Source organism: Polyodon spathula, chromosome 2 (assembly GCF_017654505.1).
Source record: "Polyodon spathula isolate WHYD16114869_AA chromosome 2, ASM1765450v1, whole genome shotgun sequence".
NCBI lineage: Eukaryota > Metazoa > Chordata > Actinopteri > Acipenseriformes > Polyodontidae > Polyodon > Polyodon spathula.
This window is the reverse complement of record NC_054535.1, coordinates 63,838,107-63,858,670: the sequence shown is the minus strand read 5'-3', so window position 1 is coordinate 63,858,670 and position 20,564 is coordinate 63,838,107. Positions and strand designations below refer to the sequence as shown.

General features: G+C 37.8%; 1 protein-coding gene across 1 annotated transcript in view; it reads left to right on the top strand.

The window, feature by feature from the left end:
* LOC121326833 (protein prenyltransferase alpha subunit repeat-containing protein 1-like) overlaps positions 1-19,904 on the top strand; it is a 23,794-nt gene extending 3,890 nt beyond the window's left edge. The window contains exons 2-6 of the mRNA XM_041270405.1: positions 5,166-5,232; positions 8,243-8,347; positions 17,364-17,586; positions 19,101-19,402; positions 19,577-19,904. Coding sequence (XP_041126339.1) covers positions 5,166-5,232; positions 8,243-8,347; positions 17,364-17,586; positions 19,101-19,402; positions 19,577-19,904 — 1,025 coding nt within the window. The remainder of the gene's footprint in view (positions 1-5,165; positions 5,233-8,242; positions 8,348-17,363; positions 17,587-19,100; positions 19,403-19,576) is intronic.
* The last annotated feature ends 660 nt before the right edge of the window (positions 19,905-20,564 follow it).

Sequence of the window (20,564 nt, the reverse complement as noted above, 5' to 3'; positions counted from 1 at the left end):
GGATCAGGGTGGAGAGAGCACAGGTTTTGCTGGTTCCACCCAGCTGGCCGAGACGCCCCTGATTTGCTCTCCTCTCCAACATGTTGTCGGATCAGCCGTGGCAGCTCCCGCTGCACAAGTACCTCCTGAGCCAAGCAGATGGGCTATTGTTGCACCTGAACCCAGCCCAGCTCCAACTCTGGGTCTGGCCGTTGAACGGAGCTGTCTATTTAGACGAGGTTTGCCAGATGCAGTAGTAGAAATACTACAGTCTGCTAGGGCACCGAGCACTAGAGCCCCTTACTCATATAAATGGAAAGTTTTCCAAGACTGGTGTCACGATCCTGTGACTTGCCCGATTGAGACGATATTAACCTTGCAGCACTTGTTTGACGCAGGAAAATCAGCGTCCACTTTGAAGGTATAGCTGGCAGCAATATCAGTGTGCCATGACAAAATTGACTCGTCCTCCCATGAAAAGTATGGTCCCCAAGTGGGATCTAGAACTGGTACTGTGGTACCTTATGGGTCCCCCATTTCAGCCCATGGCATCAGCAGAACTGCGCCCTGTTTAATTGAAAATGGCATTTTTAATAGCCATTACGTCTTCCAGACGAGTAAGTGAGCTTCATGCACTGTCCATCGATGACACGTGTGTCTTTCACTGGATGTGACTCGTGGGTAACACTAAGAACAAATCCATCCTTTATGCCAAAGGTGGTATCCTCATTCCATATTAACCAATCAATGGTTTTGGAAACTTTCAGACCTCCCCCGCATGAGTCAGAGGAGGACTGTAGACAACACACATTATGCCCAGTTCGGGCTCTGCACTGTTACTTGGATAGGACGGTGTCCTGGAGACAGTCCAACTAGCTGTTTGTCTGCTATGGGTCCCGCTCTAGAATGGGCCATATTGAAGCAACGTCTAGCGCACTGGGTGACAGACACTTGGCATATGAACAGACGGACTCCCCGTTACCGGGAGACGTTATTGCTCATTCTACCAGGGGCAAGGCAACTTCACGGGCTTTCCTACGTAGCACCTCCATAGATGAGTTATGCAGTGCTGCTACATGGACAGGTAGTCAGACATTTGTGCGTTTTTACGGCCCTGATGTTACAAAATCGAACGAGACCCTCTCTGTGTCTAGAGTTTTGCAGGCGGCATGCCCTTAGGCGTCATATGGGCTCTGAGGCTATCACCGTGGGGCTGTACTGTCGGTAATCTGGAGCCTCTACAGCTTCGGTACAGCTTTCCCATTCAGTAATGGTTGTCATTCGAATAGAAAGGGAATGTTAGGTTATTACCCTAACCCTGGTTCTCTGAAAGAGAATGACAACCATTACCCTTTGAGGTCGTGTCCCCAGCTGACCTCTGTTTTCGAAAGAAAATGGCAATGTGCTACTATGAGGATGTTCCTCTTCAACAGGAGGTGGGAGGGACTTCCCCCTCACAGCAGGGCCCTGATAGGGTAGCTTTTTTATATATTTATATACATTTGGTAATGGTTGTCATTATCTTTCAGGGAACGAGGGTTATGGTAATGACGTTTTGTATAATCACCGGACAGCTAACACTGATCCGGAGCTGTTGCTTTGAGCCAGCACGAACCGGATCATCACTGGACTCGCACTAACTGTTTTTGTAAAAAGATTATCACCCACCACGAGCACCACAGCACGCACCTGGACTGGTGACCGTGTTCTATACTACTGTGGGGTGGATAAAAGACGCTTTATTATTATTTGGTTGTGCAGAACCAGTTGTGTTTTTCCTCCATACTTTACACATAGGTGTGTATTATTGTTTGGTCACTAGACCGGGCATATAAATAAGACTTTTTCCAACTGGATTATAATTTGCCTACCTGTGATTATTCCTGCACTGCATCACCCATTACCTGTTCTCAATCAGCAGCCACTTTGCCACAGTGTAGATACTACTATCCACAGTGCAGGTATCACAAGGTCCCTAAACAATATGTTAAAATAAATGTCTTATGCACTGTAGAAAAAATACAAAATAAATTGCCAGAACTTGCTAGTCTGTTAACCAGTTTTAAATTTAAAGCGTTTGTTTCAACTTTATTGTTTAAGTTTTCACACGTCAGTACTGTCCTACAATTACTACATGCTAAGTTTTAAAACTGAGCCATTCGTAACATTGAAAAACTTACCAAATTTGAGTACATTCTGTCTCTTTACTGACACACAACCAATAGTGGCATAGTTTTTAACGTCTATAATAACGTTTATTAATATCTATTACTGGGGGGGGGTGTCACAAACAAGCTTTTCAGATTCAGAAAGTGTTTGTAAAAAAAAAAAAAACATGTAGACAGGATCGTCGCTTCAGAAATTGCATTGATTTACAACAGAGTTACTCCTCATCACAGCTACTTGTCTCAGGTAAGATTAACCTCTAGCCTACCATGATATAGCTACTATTTTTTTCTGGCTTGCAAGTTCAATTTCTAGAAATTTCAAGAGCACAGTACTGTGTATACTGCATGATTATTGATTTGTACCGAGATCTGGTGGTATTGTGTTAAACTGTATTACAGTATACTGCAGTTTTGACAGAGCAAGGCTGATTGAGAAATATGTCTGGGTTTGGTCTGTGGAAAAGGTGGAACCCCTGATTTTATTTATATATATATATATATAATTTCTCAGAGGTCAAGCTAGCTTTTCTTTTCATGCGTTCCTGAAACGCACATGCCCAAAATTGTGCATCTCATCCATCAAATACGTGTTTTAACTCAAAGGCTAGAAACTCAAGGTATGTGCATTTTGGTACATTTTTCTGAACGTTTAAACTCATGGCATGTAGTAGTTTTAAAAATCTCTGTCTGTGTATACATATAATCACAGACGCACTTTTTCATTGTTATATATACTAACAGTAGACCATTCTCTGTAACTGTTTATCAGCGCTTATGTGTTTTGTTTTTTGCCCAGCAGCTCTTTCACACACAATGCATCTTGCCGTCTCTAAGCCATGGAAACGGACATTATAAGAATGTATTTTTCGTTTGCGTTTTTGTGCATTACTGCTGCTTGCATCTGCTTCGACCACTCTAGTACTCATAGTCCCCTGAATATGCTGACTGCTTAGCAAAAAAAAAACAACTTCCGATTGACTGATTTGCTGTCAGTGTACACTCTGCACTAGGTTTGAATTTTTATAATTAAAAAAAATTGTAAAGGCATCCCTGTTAAATTAGTGCGGAAAATATCAAAAGCACAATGTTAAATTAGGCGACTGCAAAAATGCAGTGCGAGTTAAAAGTAGGATCAGGGATTAACAATTCATGTAATTTGTTAGCTCTGTTTGAAATTAAATTAAACAGACCAGAATTAGGCTCAGGCAATATATGAAGTAAAAAGCAAAGATTGTTTTGCAATTAACAGCTTTTTCTGAGTTTAATTATGAAACAGAATCGGCTAAATTTGTCATCTGATTAAAAATTCTTAGCGACATGGACCTCTGTTAATATGGGGCATAACACATTATTTTAAAATAAAATACAGTGCATGGTGGGATACTATCATTAATTTCCACTGTTCATTGCACTGCTAGGAACTGTTACCAAACTATTCTAATAGCATTAGTGTGTGCACACATTATGCCCAACTAAACATGAAACAGTACTTCAGTGTGGATGCTAAAGTTTGAGCTGGATTAATGAAAACATTTGAGTACGGTTCTCGAAATCAGTTATGTGGTGTGGACAGTTCCTAAAAGTGAATGTACTTAATATTGCTGGCAAAGCCAAATATGAGGCTTATTACTGCCACCTACAGGACTGTAGTGTACCTTAATCAATTAATCAATGAGATATTATATATATATATATATATATATATATATATATATATATATATATATATATATATATATATATAATTACACACACACACACACACACACATACAGTACTGTGCAAAAGTTTTAGGCAGGTGTGAAAAAAGTCATTGCTGCAGTGTGATAGGTTACCACGAGTATGCATGTCTGTGTCCTTTTCCATTCTATGTGTCCAGTGAATGCAAGACAAAATATTTTTCCGTCCAATGGATTTATTTTGCGTCTATGTCAGTCCCATTAGGATTATACTAGCATATAAAATATTGCATAATTAATATCCCTTTCATAATTTGTTGTTCTGCTTATAATTCTGAAAATTGCAATGATTCATATCTTGTATCTGTATTTTAATATTTGCAAGACGCCAATGCGGAAGTATTTTGAACCCCTGTCTTCCTTTCCCCAGTGTACCACTCATGCCCTGTTGAAATGACAAACACTGTGTTGTACCCGGACTAGAGCAGTATTTGAAATGATACATTTTTTATTAAACAAAGTGCTGACAACAGCCAGTCGGCTAAAAATATCTGCCCAAAACGTCGCACACCAGGAAGGGGAGCCGTTTTGTCAACTCCAACTGAAAATTGAAGCTCGAACCATCTGAAAAAATAAAAAAAAACTTCAGAAATCAAGAAATCAGATGAAAAAGTATCGGCAGCCAGTAGACAAATTGACAATAAACAATGCACAGCACTTAACTCTTTTAAGGACCAAGTGTTTTTCAGTGGAATTCTCCTGCAGACCAGGCATTGTTTGTCTGTATTTAACTCTTACTATTCTATGACCTGAGGGACCTGAAAGTTGTTGAAAAATATTGATATTTGGGCAAATTACAAGAAATTGTTTTACCTGAGTGATTGTGTGATTTGTTTTTATACATTTTTAGCTGACTGACTATCTTTGAAATGTATCAAAAATCTATTTTTTTTTTTTTTTTTTTTTTTTTGATAAATAGTTCCTGATTGCTGGTACTAACAGAAAAATGATGAAGCTGCAACTGGAAAAAAAGCCTCATTGTTTTGTATTGTTCCAGTGCAACCGGTAACAACAAAGTGGATGCTGTAAATATCAACAAGTAGCTAAAATAGTTAATTTAATATCGCATAATTTTTTTTTTTTAACACATTGAACATGTAAAAATATTGCATAACTTTTTTCACCTAATCCTGGGGGGACTATATCAAATTCTATTTTAATAGAAAAAGTAGGTTAGGATTTATTTGCACTGATTTCAGTGTTTGTTGTGTGGGTGGCAGGTGTCCGTTTCATCACTTACAGTAGGATTACTCTTTCTCTCAATATTTCTCTCTTCCAGCACTGATAGATATCACTTGTACAGTACTGCTGCTGAATCCAGACTTAACCACAGCTTGGAATGTCAGGTACGGCACACTGAGCACATGACAGGGCTGAGCTCGTTTCACTGCACCTGCTTCTCTATCAGCTTGGTCCACATTCATTGAAGATTCTGAACTTTCTCCCCCAGGGTTACAAGTTGTAGAAAAAATTAAGCTTGGATGTAGATCAAGTAGTATGTCCAAGCTATTTGTTTGTTGAATACATGACAAGTTGCTTGCTAATTACAATGCTATTGTGGGTCATTTCACACCAATTGATCCAGAAAAGGAGCATTTTGTTGTCAGATTTTGCTAGAAAAATCAACCTTTTTTGGGCCCGCTGAGTTCAGAAATGATAATCACATTTTCTTTTTTTGTTTTTGTTTTTAATTTCCCCTTCAAGCTGTGACCTAGCAAAGGTCAACCTTATGTGAAAAAGTGACCCTGACCAGAAACATCACCCTGGGCTCAACTTGGACGCCACCATCATGTGTAGCACCTCATTCGACTCATAATGAATATAGCTTTCGAGAAACAAATACCAGGAGCACCTCACTCCCTTTTGGCAAGTCGCCAGACAAGGTTAAGTGACGAGTGTCAAACTTCAGCCCATTCCTTTACATTGTAGGGGATGTGGGTCCAAAAATGTTAGTATTGCTGTAAGAACCCTAGGGACCACTCTTCCAAACTGTGTGAAACATTTTTGGATAGATGTTAATGAGATCTACAAGTATCAAGCAAAACATTTTGGTATCCACACATTTTGAATTTTTGAAGTTGCATTTGTCATGCATTCGAGCATTGCTTATGGCCACTTTGGAGAGGCCACGTAGTCCTAACCAATCTGGCGTTATTCTTCTTCAAAATTGCATTGTGTGGGCTTACATCAAGAGTAAAAAGTGACAGGATGTGCTCCCAGTGGCACTAGTGTGGGGCTGAGGGGTTAGGAACTTGCGTGTGGAACTCCGATTACAATGACACATTTGAAACTACCAAAACCTCGCTTAGGTGCGTTTTAAAAACAATAAACTGACAGAAAACACAAAAAATAGATTACCATGGTGAACTTAACCCTTTGCCATCCATTTATTCAGCGCCTGTCAGGCGTGTCAGGTCTAATTCATTTTCACAAAAAAAAATGATCAGCATTTCTGTACTCAACAGGCCTGAAAACCTACAGGTAAAAATTTCTAGCAAAATCTGAGACGGTCGGGCAACGGCTCTGGTTTAGGAATGACTCTTGTAGTTTAGTGTGATTTATTACTGATAATCTTTATTTTTTGGATGAACAAAGTATGCACAAACACAATCTGCTGTTTTAATAAAATGTGTGTGCTGCATTACACTCTGCAAACAGACTTTTTTTTTTTTACTGACTGCATTTCAAGGTGCTTTGCATCATAAAAGTCATTCATAGGGTATGTGCAAAATGAAAAACAGAATAGAACTACAATTTATCACAATGTCTTTTTCAGATCTAAGTAGGATATTAAAAGCAAACAAAAAAAAAATAACCACAGAGTAAAAATATACAGCGATTGGGCTTCCAACAATAGTGGTCTATCTTGAAAGCGAGGGACACAGCAGTTCATCATTAGTTGATATATGGGGCCAAGCAAGAGACACATACACAGCCAATTTAAATGTGAAGGGTAATGTTGGTGATATGATCTTCTGATGATATACTGTAGTTAACTTTATGGGAGAAGAAATAAACATTTCATGTCATGCAGTGGCACTCATTGAAGCCCAAGAGTGTAAGTATTAAAACATGCACCACAGACATGTAGTAGGTTCTTGCGTATACTGATACCAATGAAATAGCAGTAGCATAATATCTGGTTTGTAGGCACTTGTCAGTGAGTTTTGTCAATGTTGTTATAATTTTTGCACAGTAGTGGTGACCAACCTGTTTCCCTGCATGCTGTTAGAATAAGACACATTGCCCTAACACAGCTCATTTAGTTCCACTATGTTTTGAGGAATGCATTAAATGATGTAAATGTTGCTATTATCTGTGTGTTAAATTTTGGCTATAAAGTGATGTAGCTACCAGAATTCAGTCTCCTTATAGTTTGCAAATCTGAGAGATTTATTCATAAATGCACTTTTAAGTGGGATGAGGAAAACTACTGGATTCTGCTGAGTCAACGCCCTGGTTTAAACGATTGCCTCCCCTCCCCTTTTAGCTAAAAGTAACATTTATGTTTAATAGCCATGCACAAATAATGCCTGAAGGGAAATATCAAGGTTGAGATGACAAAGACGTGGAGTTTGGATCAGATGATACAGACTCGCTTACAGAGATTATGTAAAACCCTTTATTTTAGTGGACTTTAATTGTAGCGACTTTTATTGTAGCGTTTTTCACCTAAATACGTGTTTTTTATTATGTGCTTTTCAACTGCACCCTGTAGCTTTAAAGTTAATGTTTGTTTTGTGAAAATATTTGAAATGACAAAATATGGACATACAACAGCAATTTTGGATTTGATTTCACCAGTCAATAAATATGTTAACTGCACTTCTTGATTCTTTAGCGTGTGTGTGTAGGGGAGGGGGGCTCTACCTTTTGAATTTTAAATATGCCTAATTGTAAATGTAATCTGCTTAACTAATGTTAAAAATACTCCCTCTGCAGTAATGCCTGTAAGTCAGCGCCACGCCATACCCCGCACACTTTTGCCTTAACGACAGCTTTACACCCCCTGGGCATTGACTCATCAGAATCCGGTATGTACACACAGAATACAAAGACGTGCTTGAGTCTATTGTTAAGGTATACTGTAACTAAAGGGGTTGTTTTGATCAACCTATATACCACCAGGGTAAAACAGAATTTACACTAGGGAATCCCTCTAGGTTGCATTATTCACTTTTTTAAAGATGAATAAACAGATAAATTGAATGCAACTCTGAGCACATGATTGAAAGTATGTAAACAGGTTTAAAAATCACATGAAATGATTAAATCTTAATTTACTGGTTTCTGATTTTTAATACACAACTTGTTGGTCTAATTTCAATCTCTTTTTGTTTATGTTTTAACATTTAGGAAAGAGCTGATTCAGTGTGGGGCGTTAAGTCCAGAGAAAGATTTGTTTTTGGGTAAACTTACTCTAACTAAGTTTCCAAAAAGCCCAGAGACATGGATTCACAGGTTTGTAACTTTTTATTTTTAATAAATGGTCTTTTTTTTTTTTTTTTTTTTTTTTTTTTTGACACTGCAAGAGCTTCTAACTACTTTGGACGTTAATTGTATTAGTTTGTGGTGTTTTCTTACTTACAGAGATTATGTAAAGCCCTTTATTTTAGTGGACTTTAATTGTAGCGACTTTTATTGTGGCGTTTTTCAGCTAAATACGTGTTTTTCATTATGTGCTTTTCAACTGCACCCTGTAGCTTTAAAGTTAATGTTTGTTTTGTGAAAATATTTGAAATGACAAAGTATGGACATACTACAGCAACTTTGAATTTGATTTCACCAGTCAATAAATATGTTAACTGACTTCTTGATTCTTTAGCGAGTGTGTGTGTGTGTGTGTGTGTGTGTGTGTGTGTGTGTGTGTGTGTGTGTGTGTGTGTGCTTGCTCTACCTTTTGAATTTTAAACATGCCTACCTAATCCGAATTATCACCCGGTTGTTGTCCATCATCACAGACAACATTAATTAACATACAGTAGTTGTATTATAATATGTGTGATAATATTCTGTATTTTACACTGGTGGTATATAGGTTAATCAAAACAACCCATTTAGTTACAGTATATCTTAACAATAGTCTAAAGTATGTCTTTTTATTCTGTGTGTATATACCGGGTTCTAATGAAATTACATTTTTAAAACACCCCTTTCTTATACCAGTACAATACTATGTACCATTGTAACAGCAAAACACTGACGCAACTATTTGAGGCAGTGAATTCATGTTTTCAGGGTTAGATAAACCCTGAATTCTAAGTGTCTTACTGACCAAGACATTGACCTGTGACCGAATATGGCTGCCATATTGAGGTCATGTGACTTTTCTGCTGTGTAGAGAGTGTACATTTTGATTTAATTGTCTTGGTTTTCTTAGCTCCATTACAGGTGTTGTCCATCATCACAGACCACATTATTTGACATACAGTAGTTGTATTATAATATTCTTTCAATAAAATCCCATTTCAAGTGGTGTGCAGTAACACTGACTGTACTAGTTGCCACATTGTTGTAACCTGATTATATTAAAGATACAGACCACTTGCTTTCAGGTGGTCTCTTTTAATGGCTGTGTTCTATGATTCTCTCAATACATTTCCATTACAAGTGGTGTCACAGTCTTTTTTAATGACCCAATTTTTTTTTTTTTTTTTTTTTTTTTTTAACTGCCACATTGTTTTTAACCTCTGGACATATCAATGAAGCATATCTTTTTCACAGTTCCAATTGAGTTCATGTTTACAAACCATTAGTTATTGCTACAAGATACTTCAGTATTGCTTTCCAGTGATGAGGAAAAACATTCATGCATCTGTCACAACCAGCCCTGGATTAACCCACCACTGAGCACTAGTCAGACATACACTTCTGGGCCCCTACCTTATATGAATAAAAATAAATATACAACTACGCTTGCTACCTTAATATTAATCGGTAAAGCTTGTTAAACATTGAATTCCCCAAAATATGAGTTTGTCTGAAATAAATTTATATACGATAAACCACTCGTTGTTTTTTATTTGCTTACAATAAAAAATCATTTAGAAATTCTCTCTAGTTTGTGTAGTTTTTATACTTGCTGCCTGCGTCATCTCCGTTCCGCTCTGAATGGCCTGGGGTCGCTGTCCGTCATCTCAGTGTTCCGTTAATACTGTAATTTCACCTTGTTCTGACTGATCTCATTGACGGAAGCAGTACTAGAATGCTCTAATTTGCCAGCTACAGCGCCTTTCCTTCAAAGCGCCTACTTTGAAATTTAAGGTCTAAGTAAGCTTTTGCTTTAGGCATACAGTGACAGTTACTAGTTTGATTTGAAAATAGAGCGCAAGAGAAAAACCCTTAATGAATATTGTGCTGTCAGATTCACACATGCTGTTTTCATTGATAGATATGCTTTAACCACACTCTTAAACTCAGGAGAGACCTTTAGGAGGACATAAAGTTGTTTCAGTCTCCTGTAAGTGAATCGTTCGTGCACTGGGCTTGCAATGTATACAGGTGACTTTTAGAAAAATCAAGAAAATCACACACTCATTTGATTTGAAGTTTTAATGAATCAGAGTAGTATTAGTACTCTTTTGATTTATTATATGCCTAAAATAAATTGAGTAGTTCGAATCCCAGCTAACAGGCAATCTGGGAGGTCCAGTGCCTTAACAGGTATAATAGCATTAATACTTCAATACAGTAATACAGATATGGTTAATTATATGCATAGCCCTTAGGCCAGCCATGCAAAAAGCTAAAACACCCACAGCTACTTTCTAAAGCATCCAATATATTACTCTATTAGGCTAAAACATAAATCATATACATTATAGCAGTGCATCAATATACAGTACCCTGATAAAGTATTTGCCCTGTCTTGATTTTCTGCATTTTTGCGTATTTTTGACACTGAGTGTTATCAGATCTTCAGTCAAAATCTAATATTAGATGAAAGGGACACTGAGTGAACAAATAACACAAAATTGATACTTATTTCATTTATTAAAAAGTTTTGCAACACCCAATGCCCATGTGTGAAAAAGTAATCTCTCCCTTTGACTCAATTACTGGGTACGCCACCTTTAGCAACAATAACTGCAAGCAAATGCTTCCTGTAGTTATTGATCAGTCTCTCAGTGCCGTGGAGGAATTTTGGTCCACTCCTTCATGCAGAACTGCTTCCTTGGTGATATTTGTGGGTTTTTGGGCATAAACTGCTCGTTTCAGGTCCTACCACAACATCTCAATGGGGTTTAGGTCTGGACTTTGACTAGGCCATTCCAAAACTAAAAAAAAAAAAAAAAAAAACCAACAAAACTTAAATTTCTTGTTCTTCAACCATTCTGATGTAGACTTGCTTATGTGTTTCGGATCATTGTCTTGCTGCATGACCCAGCTGCGCTTCAGCTTCAGCTCGCGGACGGATGGCCTGACATTCTCCTGTAGAATTCTCTGATACAGAGCAGAATTCATGGTTCCTTCAATGATGGCAAGTTGTCCAGGTCCTGATGCAGCAAAGCATCCTCAAATCATGACACTATCACCACCATGTTTGACCGTTGGTATGAGGTTCTTACTGTGGAATGCAGTGTTTGGTTTTCGCCAGACATAACGGAGCCCATGTTGACCAAAAGGTTGCACTTTTGACTCATCTATCCATAGAACATTGTTCTAGAACTCTTGAGGACCATCCAGGTGCTTTTTGGCAAACTTGAGACAAGCATTCATGTTCTTCTTAGTGAGCAGTGGTTTCCGCCTTGTTGCTCTGCCATGAATCCCATTTTTGCCCAGTGTGTTTCCGATAGTGGAGTCATGAACACTGTCCTTAGCCAAGGCGAGAGAGTCCTGCAGATCCCTGGATGTTGTTCTAGGGTTCTTTGTGGCTTCCTGGACGATTTTACGCCTTGCTCTTGGAGAGATTTTGGCAGGACGGCCACTCCTGGGAAGATTCACTACTGTCCCAAACTTTCTCCATTTGGACAATATGGCTCTGACTGTGGTTTGGTGGAGCCCCAGAGCTTAGAAATGGCTTTGTAACCGTTTCCAGACTGATAGACATCAACAACTTTTTTTTTTTTTTTTTTTTTCCTGGAGGTCTTCAGGAATTTCTTTTTATTGTGGCATGATGTGCCTCTAGAACCTGTGTGCTGACAACTTCACTGATGTTAAGGGCCAAAGTTAGTCAGATTTTATATTGGGCAGGGCTGGCCCAAATCAGGGTCAAAACCCTAATTATCCGTTTAATTGGGTTGAGTTAACTAGGGGTGCAATAACTTTTTCACACCTGAAGATGTTTGATTACCTTGCACACCTAACAAATGAAAGAAGCACCAAACTTTGGTGTCATTTTTTCTCTCAGACTCCCTCTATATACTACTACAACCCACAAAAAGATCTCGCCAAATTCAATATGAAAAATGTGAAAAAATGCAGAAAATCAGACAGGGGGCAAATACTTTTTCACGACCATGTACAAGATTCAAAATAGTTATTACCTTTCAAAATATATATGGAAGTGTAGAATATAATGTAAGGACGAGAACTGTCTTCAAATGCAAAGATTTCTAAATATGAACCCAACAGCAATCAGTATTTCAGAGATCTTCAGAGCATGGATCACACAACTTGTAGTTAGCAAGTTGAGCGATATCGAATGGGGTGTTGCTCTGGGCTTGTAAAGGATTTTCCCTCCCTTGAATACATCAGAAGTCCCAAGTAAATCTAATCATCACTTGGCCTTGACATTTCTTATCTTTGAGTTTCATTCTATACATTCTGGACTCTCTGTTTCTAAAAGTTGCCTGCTCAAGCAGGATTCAAACACCCTGTTTTCTTGCCAAGACTATTGTTTTGATTAATATGAACAACCATTCTAATATATCACAACTCCCCCTAATACGTGGAATGCCCATTACGACTGCCAGATGTTCTTATCATAGAAAGACCTTGGATTCAAAACTGCAGACTACAAGTAAATTTCACTTTGACTGCCAAAAAGAACCTTCCATATCTAGCACCGCTCTGCTTGCAAGCAGATAAGGGCAATGCTATTTTTATGTCGGTTTTTTGTGTTCTAAAATTATTGAATACAGTTTACACTTTGTTTAATATTCCAACCTAACAGTTCCTGTTTTATAATGGCAGTAAAACCTTTACATAAACTAAACATTTATATTATTTAATTTAATGGATATTGTAATGTCTAAAATATTTTTTGTTTAGCTGGAGAAAGAAACTGAAATAATTTTTAAATTGATTAAATTAAATGCTCGCTCCTGCTTTTACAGTCTATTTGTATTACATTAGAGCCTTAACAAGCAAAAGCAATTTTTAGTTTAACCCTTTGATGTCCTATGTCGGACTAGGTCCGACATTACAATTTTCCCTTTCCGGTCCAATGTCGGACCCTGGCTGACATCATCAAAAAGACGTTAAGCACAGGTCTCTGGTAGAAAAAATCAAGATAGCTGCTTCCGTGTCCAGACATTTGCAGAGCTTTTTGAGATGTTATAGTTAGGGGTCTACCTAAATCGCGATTTTGCGGATTTTGAGAAAATTGTGATATTGAGGGGTCACCGCGAAATTCATTATCCATACCAAACAAGTACGTTTAATGTTTAAACAGGACAGAGAAATCCTAACTTTATTCCGCAAACTTCACTTGAAAAATACGTAAATTTACTGCGATTTAAGTAGACCCCTAGTTATAGTAATAAAATAATGACTTGGATCGCATTATTGAGGAGTTTGGTGATAAAATGAGTGATCAGGAGAGGATTTATCATTATGCACTATTATGAAGAGTTAAGTAAAAAATACAGCAAATAATGGGTGGGGGAAGGGCTGGAGATGCTGTACTGAGTGTCCTGTTGATATGCAGTGCCTTTTAAACCTGTTTTACTGTGAAAAAATACTTTTAAACGCGTGTGAAAATAAATTGGACATGACACTCCTGACAGATGCTAAATAAATTGACCCGCTAAGGGTTAAATATTATGTTTCTTATTAGATTCTTAAAACATGTTATTTCTCTTCAGAGAGTTTTGTCACTGTAATACTTTATTTTTTATTTTAAACCTCTATGCTTAGTAACAGCACAATCAAATAAAATCAAAAAGGTCTTTTTAGTTTTAAATATCTTTCTGTCTAAAAAGGGTTACCCTTTTGTTTTTGCTAATTTGCAATACCTAGCCTCTGTTTAGTTCCCGCCAGATGCCTGCTGCTTTCAAGGTTACAGGCTTCCACGCACAATAATAATGCTATTTGTATAACAGTTTAATTTTAAATGATTTTATAACATGTATTTCTAATTCAGTTACTTCAGTGTAACAGTTGCTCCTAAAAATGGTAATATTATTTTACTGAAGTATGTCTGACCTTTTTCTCTGTTTATACAAAATCCAGTTGAAGCAGGTTTTAAGTAATCCTAACCTTCAGCCAATTTTTTGGTGTTGGTTAATATGAGGCATTACCATAAGCATTTTGTAATACTCCTTCTGTTATCCGAAAGTAAAGTAACTATTTTTTTTTTTTACCTCATAAAACTGGAATATGCTAACAAGGTCTCCTGATAAGAGCCTGCTAAGTTCGACTCCTTCCAGCAGGTGCTCTCATAGGCTGCTAATAATATTTTCTACTGGTTTTACTATAATTATTGACAAAGAGTATATCATTATTTTAATCAACACAGATTAGTTTAAATCATCCAATTCGTGTCATCAGAATTCAAACTATGTTCCAGGCTCAGCTCGGACTGGTTCTGCTAACACCACGACAGGCCTGTGTAGACCTGCTAAAAATATTTTCTATAACACATTGCAGTCATTGCAGTATTTGTTGCAGTTTCACAAATATTTAATTTGTATCGCAAAGATCAGCCTGCTTCCAGTAGCCGAGTCAGTTTCTGCCCACCGGTGTGGGTGACAGTCTTTAAAAGCCTGATATCTGCAGAAACCTAAATATTATTAGCTGTGCTCCCATCTCTGCATTCTCATTCCCATTGTCAGTGGGCAAAAACATTTTAAGTGAATCTGGGTCCATCAAATAACTGCACACCCTTGCAAGCGAGGCCTTCCGTGCAAAAGGATCTAAGTTATAGCACAAAAGGGACGTGCCAGAACCATCTGTGACAGTGCACAATAGCCTGGCTGATGGCTGAATTCTCTGCGGCAGGATGAAGAGGGCTCGTCTGCCTTGCCTTCCAGTGTCTGAGTCCGGCTGTGCTCAAGCAGGAGAGGGGAGTTCAGACTCTGAATAATAAGTACAAGTTTGTTCTGTTCAACTATCTAATGTTTTGTTCTGTGCATAACATGATGCTGCCACCACTATGCTTGACAGTTGGGATGGTGTTGACTGGGTGATGTGCAGTGTTGGGTTTGCGCCAGATGTAACGCTTGGAATTTAGACCGAAAAGTAAAATTTTTGTCTCGTCTGACCACAAAACCTTTTTCCACATTTCTGCTGTATCATCTACATGCTTTTTCGCAAACTCCATATGTGCCTTAAGATGAGGCTTTTTTTTAGTAATGGCTTCTTTCTTGCCACCCGTCCATACAGGCCAGTTTTGTGTAGGGACCGGCTAAAAGGTATTGACAATGTCGACCCAAGGGACTTTTTCGACCTTAAAAAAAAAAAAAAAAAAAAAACAAGGACCAGGGGTCACAAATGGATATTAGACAAAGGGGCATTCAGAACAGAAAATAGGAGGCACTTTTTTACACAGAGAATCGTGAGGGTCTAGAATCAACTTCCCAGTAATGTTGTTGAAGCTGACACCCTAGGATCCTTCAAGAAGCTTGATATCATGTTTGGTTTGCTCGTTCTACCCCGGTTTACCGTGCGGAGGAGCAAACATTTGACAGAATACAAGAATATATATATATATATATCTATATATACATATATATATATAGATATATAGATAATATATATATATATATAATATGATAATATTTTAGCGCGTTGTATCTGATTGTGTTTTGTTTTAATAAATAAGGTTTTTAAAACAAAATGTAAGCGGAATCTGCATATAATTATAGTAAGTCTGAAAGAAGAGATTTTTGAGTGTGCGACCAACCATCTCTACGAGCGACATTGAGCAAAATATACATGGTTTATATGTCGTTGTTGTTAACAATTTTTTTAACTCTGCACAGTTATGAAGTGCCTTATGGTCAGCACCACTTTATGGGGAAAAGCTTTGCTTTATATAATCATGATGCTCTCACAGTCGCTCGTTTTAAACCAACTGTCAAGACCCACCTCTTGCTTTCCATGCTCTTAACCCTCTGAGTAGTATGAACGTACCGGTACGTTCACTGTTCTGTGGTCCCCAGGGAGTACAAATGTACTGGTACTTTCTGCAACTTTAAACTTGAATTACTGAGCCTACTAAACTTCTGATAACAAGATATTGTAACACTAGGTTTCTGTAGCACATTTTATTGGCCTGTTGCGCCCTCTTCTAGATATTGACTGAATTGCATACAGTAAACCATCACAAAAATGTCAGCGATGTCTGTAAACTGGCGCATATTGCTCAGTGAGAAAGAAGTATTAGAAATAATATTGAATTCAGAGTCTGATTTTAAATTCAAGTACATACAGTTCTTCCACTGAATTGGATGTCAGCGTGTGTGTCATTGAAGACTTAAGTGAAGAATATTTACCATCAACATCAAATGACAGGCGTCCAGCGAAGAGGCGGCACTAAGCTCTGTGCATTGTTCCATGATTCAAGGAGTATCATATGCTGAACCATTAAATACTCTCATTCCCTCCGCCCCCACCACCAGTTTACCCTGATATGATTTATTTGTGTCTCTCGCTCACTGGCTCACTCACTCCCTCCAGTTCAGCCTTTTTTTGTTTTTGTTAGGACGTGTTGTTGTGGTTGTTCCAACCCATTGTTTATTGTCTACCTGTTATTTTGTAAAAATGATTTGTCTGTATTTCGTCAGTGTTCATTATACATACATACAAACATGTGGCTTTCAGCTTGTTTGTACGCTGTACTCGTAATAATCAAGCACATGCAGTAGACAGAAATAAATCACTCCCGTAGGACCGGCAGTGTATTTTAGAACTCACTACCCAAAAGGTTAAGCTTGATATCTGCTATTAGCTGCTGTGTTGTTGCTGCTATTTCATGTATTATGTTATTATCATGTATTAGGCATTTTTCACTGTATTTAATGTATTATACTTTTTTTTTTACTGTATTTCATGTTTTATGCATTTTTCTATTTAAAGTATTATGGATCTTCTTGTTACTGCATCTTGTAAAGCACTTTGTGATGGTCCAATATGAAAGGAGCTATATAAAATAGATTGGTTGAAAATAAAGACTGATTATATATATATTGCTTATTTGCATTTTGTTTATTAAATTAATTTTTTCTTCCTTTTCTCCTGTTGCTTGTATTACTTTTAACTGTTTTAACTTAAAGAAAAAAAAAAAAAAACTGGTGGGAACTTCTCTTCATAGGCGCTGGGTCTTGCAGAGTTTAATCCAGGGATGCTGCTCCAGTAAGGCATGTAAGGAGAGTGGAGCAGTGGACATGATGGCAGCACAGACAGAAAGACTACAGCCAATACTACAGGAGGAGATGAAGGCCTGCTCTGAAGCTGCAGGGAGATACCCAAGCAACTACAATGCCTGGTCACATCGTATTTGGGTAATGCAGAATTTGGCAAAAGAGAACAAAAAGGTATAATTTGCAACAAAGTTTATAGTTACCACTTGCTGAAAAATAGTAACTGTTCTACTTGTGATTTTGTTTCCTGTTTCTACATCCCCTGCTTTCAAACATTGTCATTGAATTTATTAGGTATTTTTTTTAGTATTCCCTGTATGGTTTGCACTTCAAGTATTAATTGTTAATTCAAGGAAAAGATCAATACCTGTCAATCATTTTTTATTGTGTAAAGTATAAAACTTAAAAGTAAAGTACCAGTGTTATTATGTTAAACATATTACCACATTCAGAAAGGCAGACTATTTACTGATGTTTGTTATTTACTCCATATACAAGACCAGAGCTTGGGGATTGATTTGATCAACCTAAACCCCTCTGGAATAAATTATAGCATTTAGAGCATTTTAAAGTAGCAGGGAATCCACCTTGATTGCATAAACCACTCTTGAGTGTTTTAGTGTTAATCCCAGGATAGCCATGGATAGATGATTGATGTGGATGATTGCACATTGTTTAGCACATACTCCCTTTTAATATGTCAGGGGAAACGTGTTGCAATTTGAAGCAAATAGTTTTCTCTCAGTTGGCCCTAATATTCATCACGTTTTGAGACTGTGCCTCATGAAATGCCTGTAATTTGTGCAAATATAGCACCTGCCTACTGAGAGCCTGCTTTCAGCCCTCTGTCTTGCCTGTTGTGACTGTAACTCACTTGCAACAGGGATTACATTCCAGCTAGCTTCAGTGCAAGCCCCCTTCACACTGGTAAAAGATTCACATACTACACCATTTATATCAGTTTGGTACAGTATATTAGCCTTATTGTTGCTGGAACATTCAGAAAGGATCGGTGTAAAAAGGTGTAATTTTCAACTGTAGATATGACCTAAGCCCATTAATTCTGACGATTTAAGTCATCTTGTCTCAACAAATAAAAACTGTAGTGGAGCTAATAAGCTGAAAAGGATGGGTTGCTTGGTGTTACAACAAATAGATTTATTTGCTGCTACTTTAACCGAAATTGACCTACTGGTACAACTGTTAAGGATGACTTTCTGGGTCAGTTAATTTTGTTTTCAATTCTGGTATTAACTGTTCATTCAGAGATTTGGATTTGTCAAGATATTTTACTTTGAAAAAGTCAAAAACAATTTTTATATTCAAGTGTGTATTTAATGCCAAATGGACTACTTGGTCTGTTTAAAATCCATAGACACATGCTATATTTTTGAAGTGTGATGATAATATATTGATGTAAAGCAAAGTTTAATCATTATGGCATGGTGGGTTACAAGCTGTCATTTTTTGTATGATACATTTTGTATGGAGAACAACACACTTATTTACTATCATCATGAAAATCTGGAGTTAAGTATATCGGTGCTTCTGGATACACATTAGGATTTACAGTAGTGATAGCATTGTTACTTTACAAAAGGGAAGCAGGCACTGGTGAGAGAAAATAGTGAAGTGGATAAATGATTTCTGTGTATCACTGACAGGAAATCTTCTGACTGTCATTTCAGGTTTTTCTTGATGAGTTATCTTCTATGAAGTACTGGGTGTCCGTGCACGTTTCAGATCACAGTGGCTTCCATTACCGACAGTTTTTCCTCAAATCTCTAGTTGGAGACCCCAGCCACGTGCTGGACAAAACTGCCTCAGCGCTGCAGTCCACTTCTAATGAACACTGTGCTAGTCTTCCAAAAGAAGAGGCTTCAGCTGAGATCCAGAGGACAGTGGTGCCAGACCTGTTTGATGAAGAACTGGAGCTTTGCACTGATCTTATTAAATCATACCCTGGCCATGAAACACTTTGGTGTCACAGGTAAGAAAGTGTCTGGGTTGCCTGGGTGTCATATTTTATTTTGTACTGGTTGATAAATGTAACAGATTATATCTAGATAAATTAATCAGTCAATAACATGTTTACTCCATCCTATTAAATAGAAGGTGTTATTTTTCATTACAAATACAATAGTATATTTTTCTTTTTCTTAAGGCGGTATGTTTTCTTCCTGTGGCATCACTGGAATAATAAGCAAGGAGCACCCTTAAACAGGACTGAGCAGCCATTAGACAACTTATCGAGTTCTACCACAGGAGGCAAGTCGGCACAGGCCATGGACGTGGATGGCATGATGGACCCCAACAAGCAGGTCTATACCCAGGAGACCAAGCGGCTGAAACGGGGCCCTCTGCAGGGCTGCCAAGGCCTGCCAACAGAGCACATGTTCATTACTAAAACCCTGACGGACTGCAGGAGTACAGAACAGGCCAGGTTTGCCACTGCATACCAGAAATGGCTCGACTCTGTTCTAGGTCAATAATGGTGAACTTGTGGGAAGAATATTAATATATAATACAAGATTTCTCTTCACAGTTAAAATCCATGCCAGGTTTTTCTAAAATCAGACAATTCTGTAGCAGTGTGCAGCCTGTGGATTCAGATCAGAGTGCACAAGTAACTCAGGTTTCTCAATTCTTGACAAACGTTGCTACTTCTACTCAACCAGCCGATCTGATTGAGATCAGTCGATTGAATGGGATGTTATCAAGCAAATCATCCCATAGGAATGGGCCAGTAGGTACCTAGTAGCCTATAACTAACCTAACCTCTACCTTTAAACCTAATCTCAACTAAACCTAACTGAGTTACTATTAAAGCAATTTTTACTATTACTTAAACACCACTTTTTAGCGCCCTCTAGCTGCTGCTACATCCGCAGTCCATTAAAGCGCTTGATCCGGACCTACTCTACCTGTTAGTAGGCTAGTAGGTACCTACTGGCCCATTCCTATGGAATGATTTTTGCTTGATAACGTCCCATTCAATCGACGGATTGTATTTTATCAAATCAGGCTAGCTAATTTTCCTCTATTTTTTACTGACTCCAGTTTTTTATTGTTATTATTATTTTGTTTTATATATAATGTCTTCCAGTAACAAACAGCTCTTTGATTAAGCACCCTTATAAGGGGAGCTTATG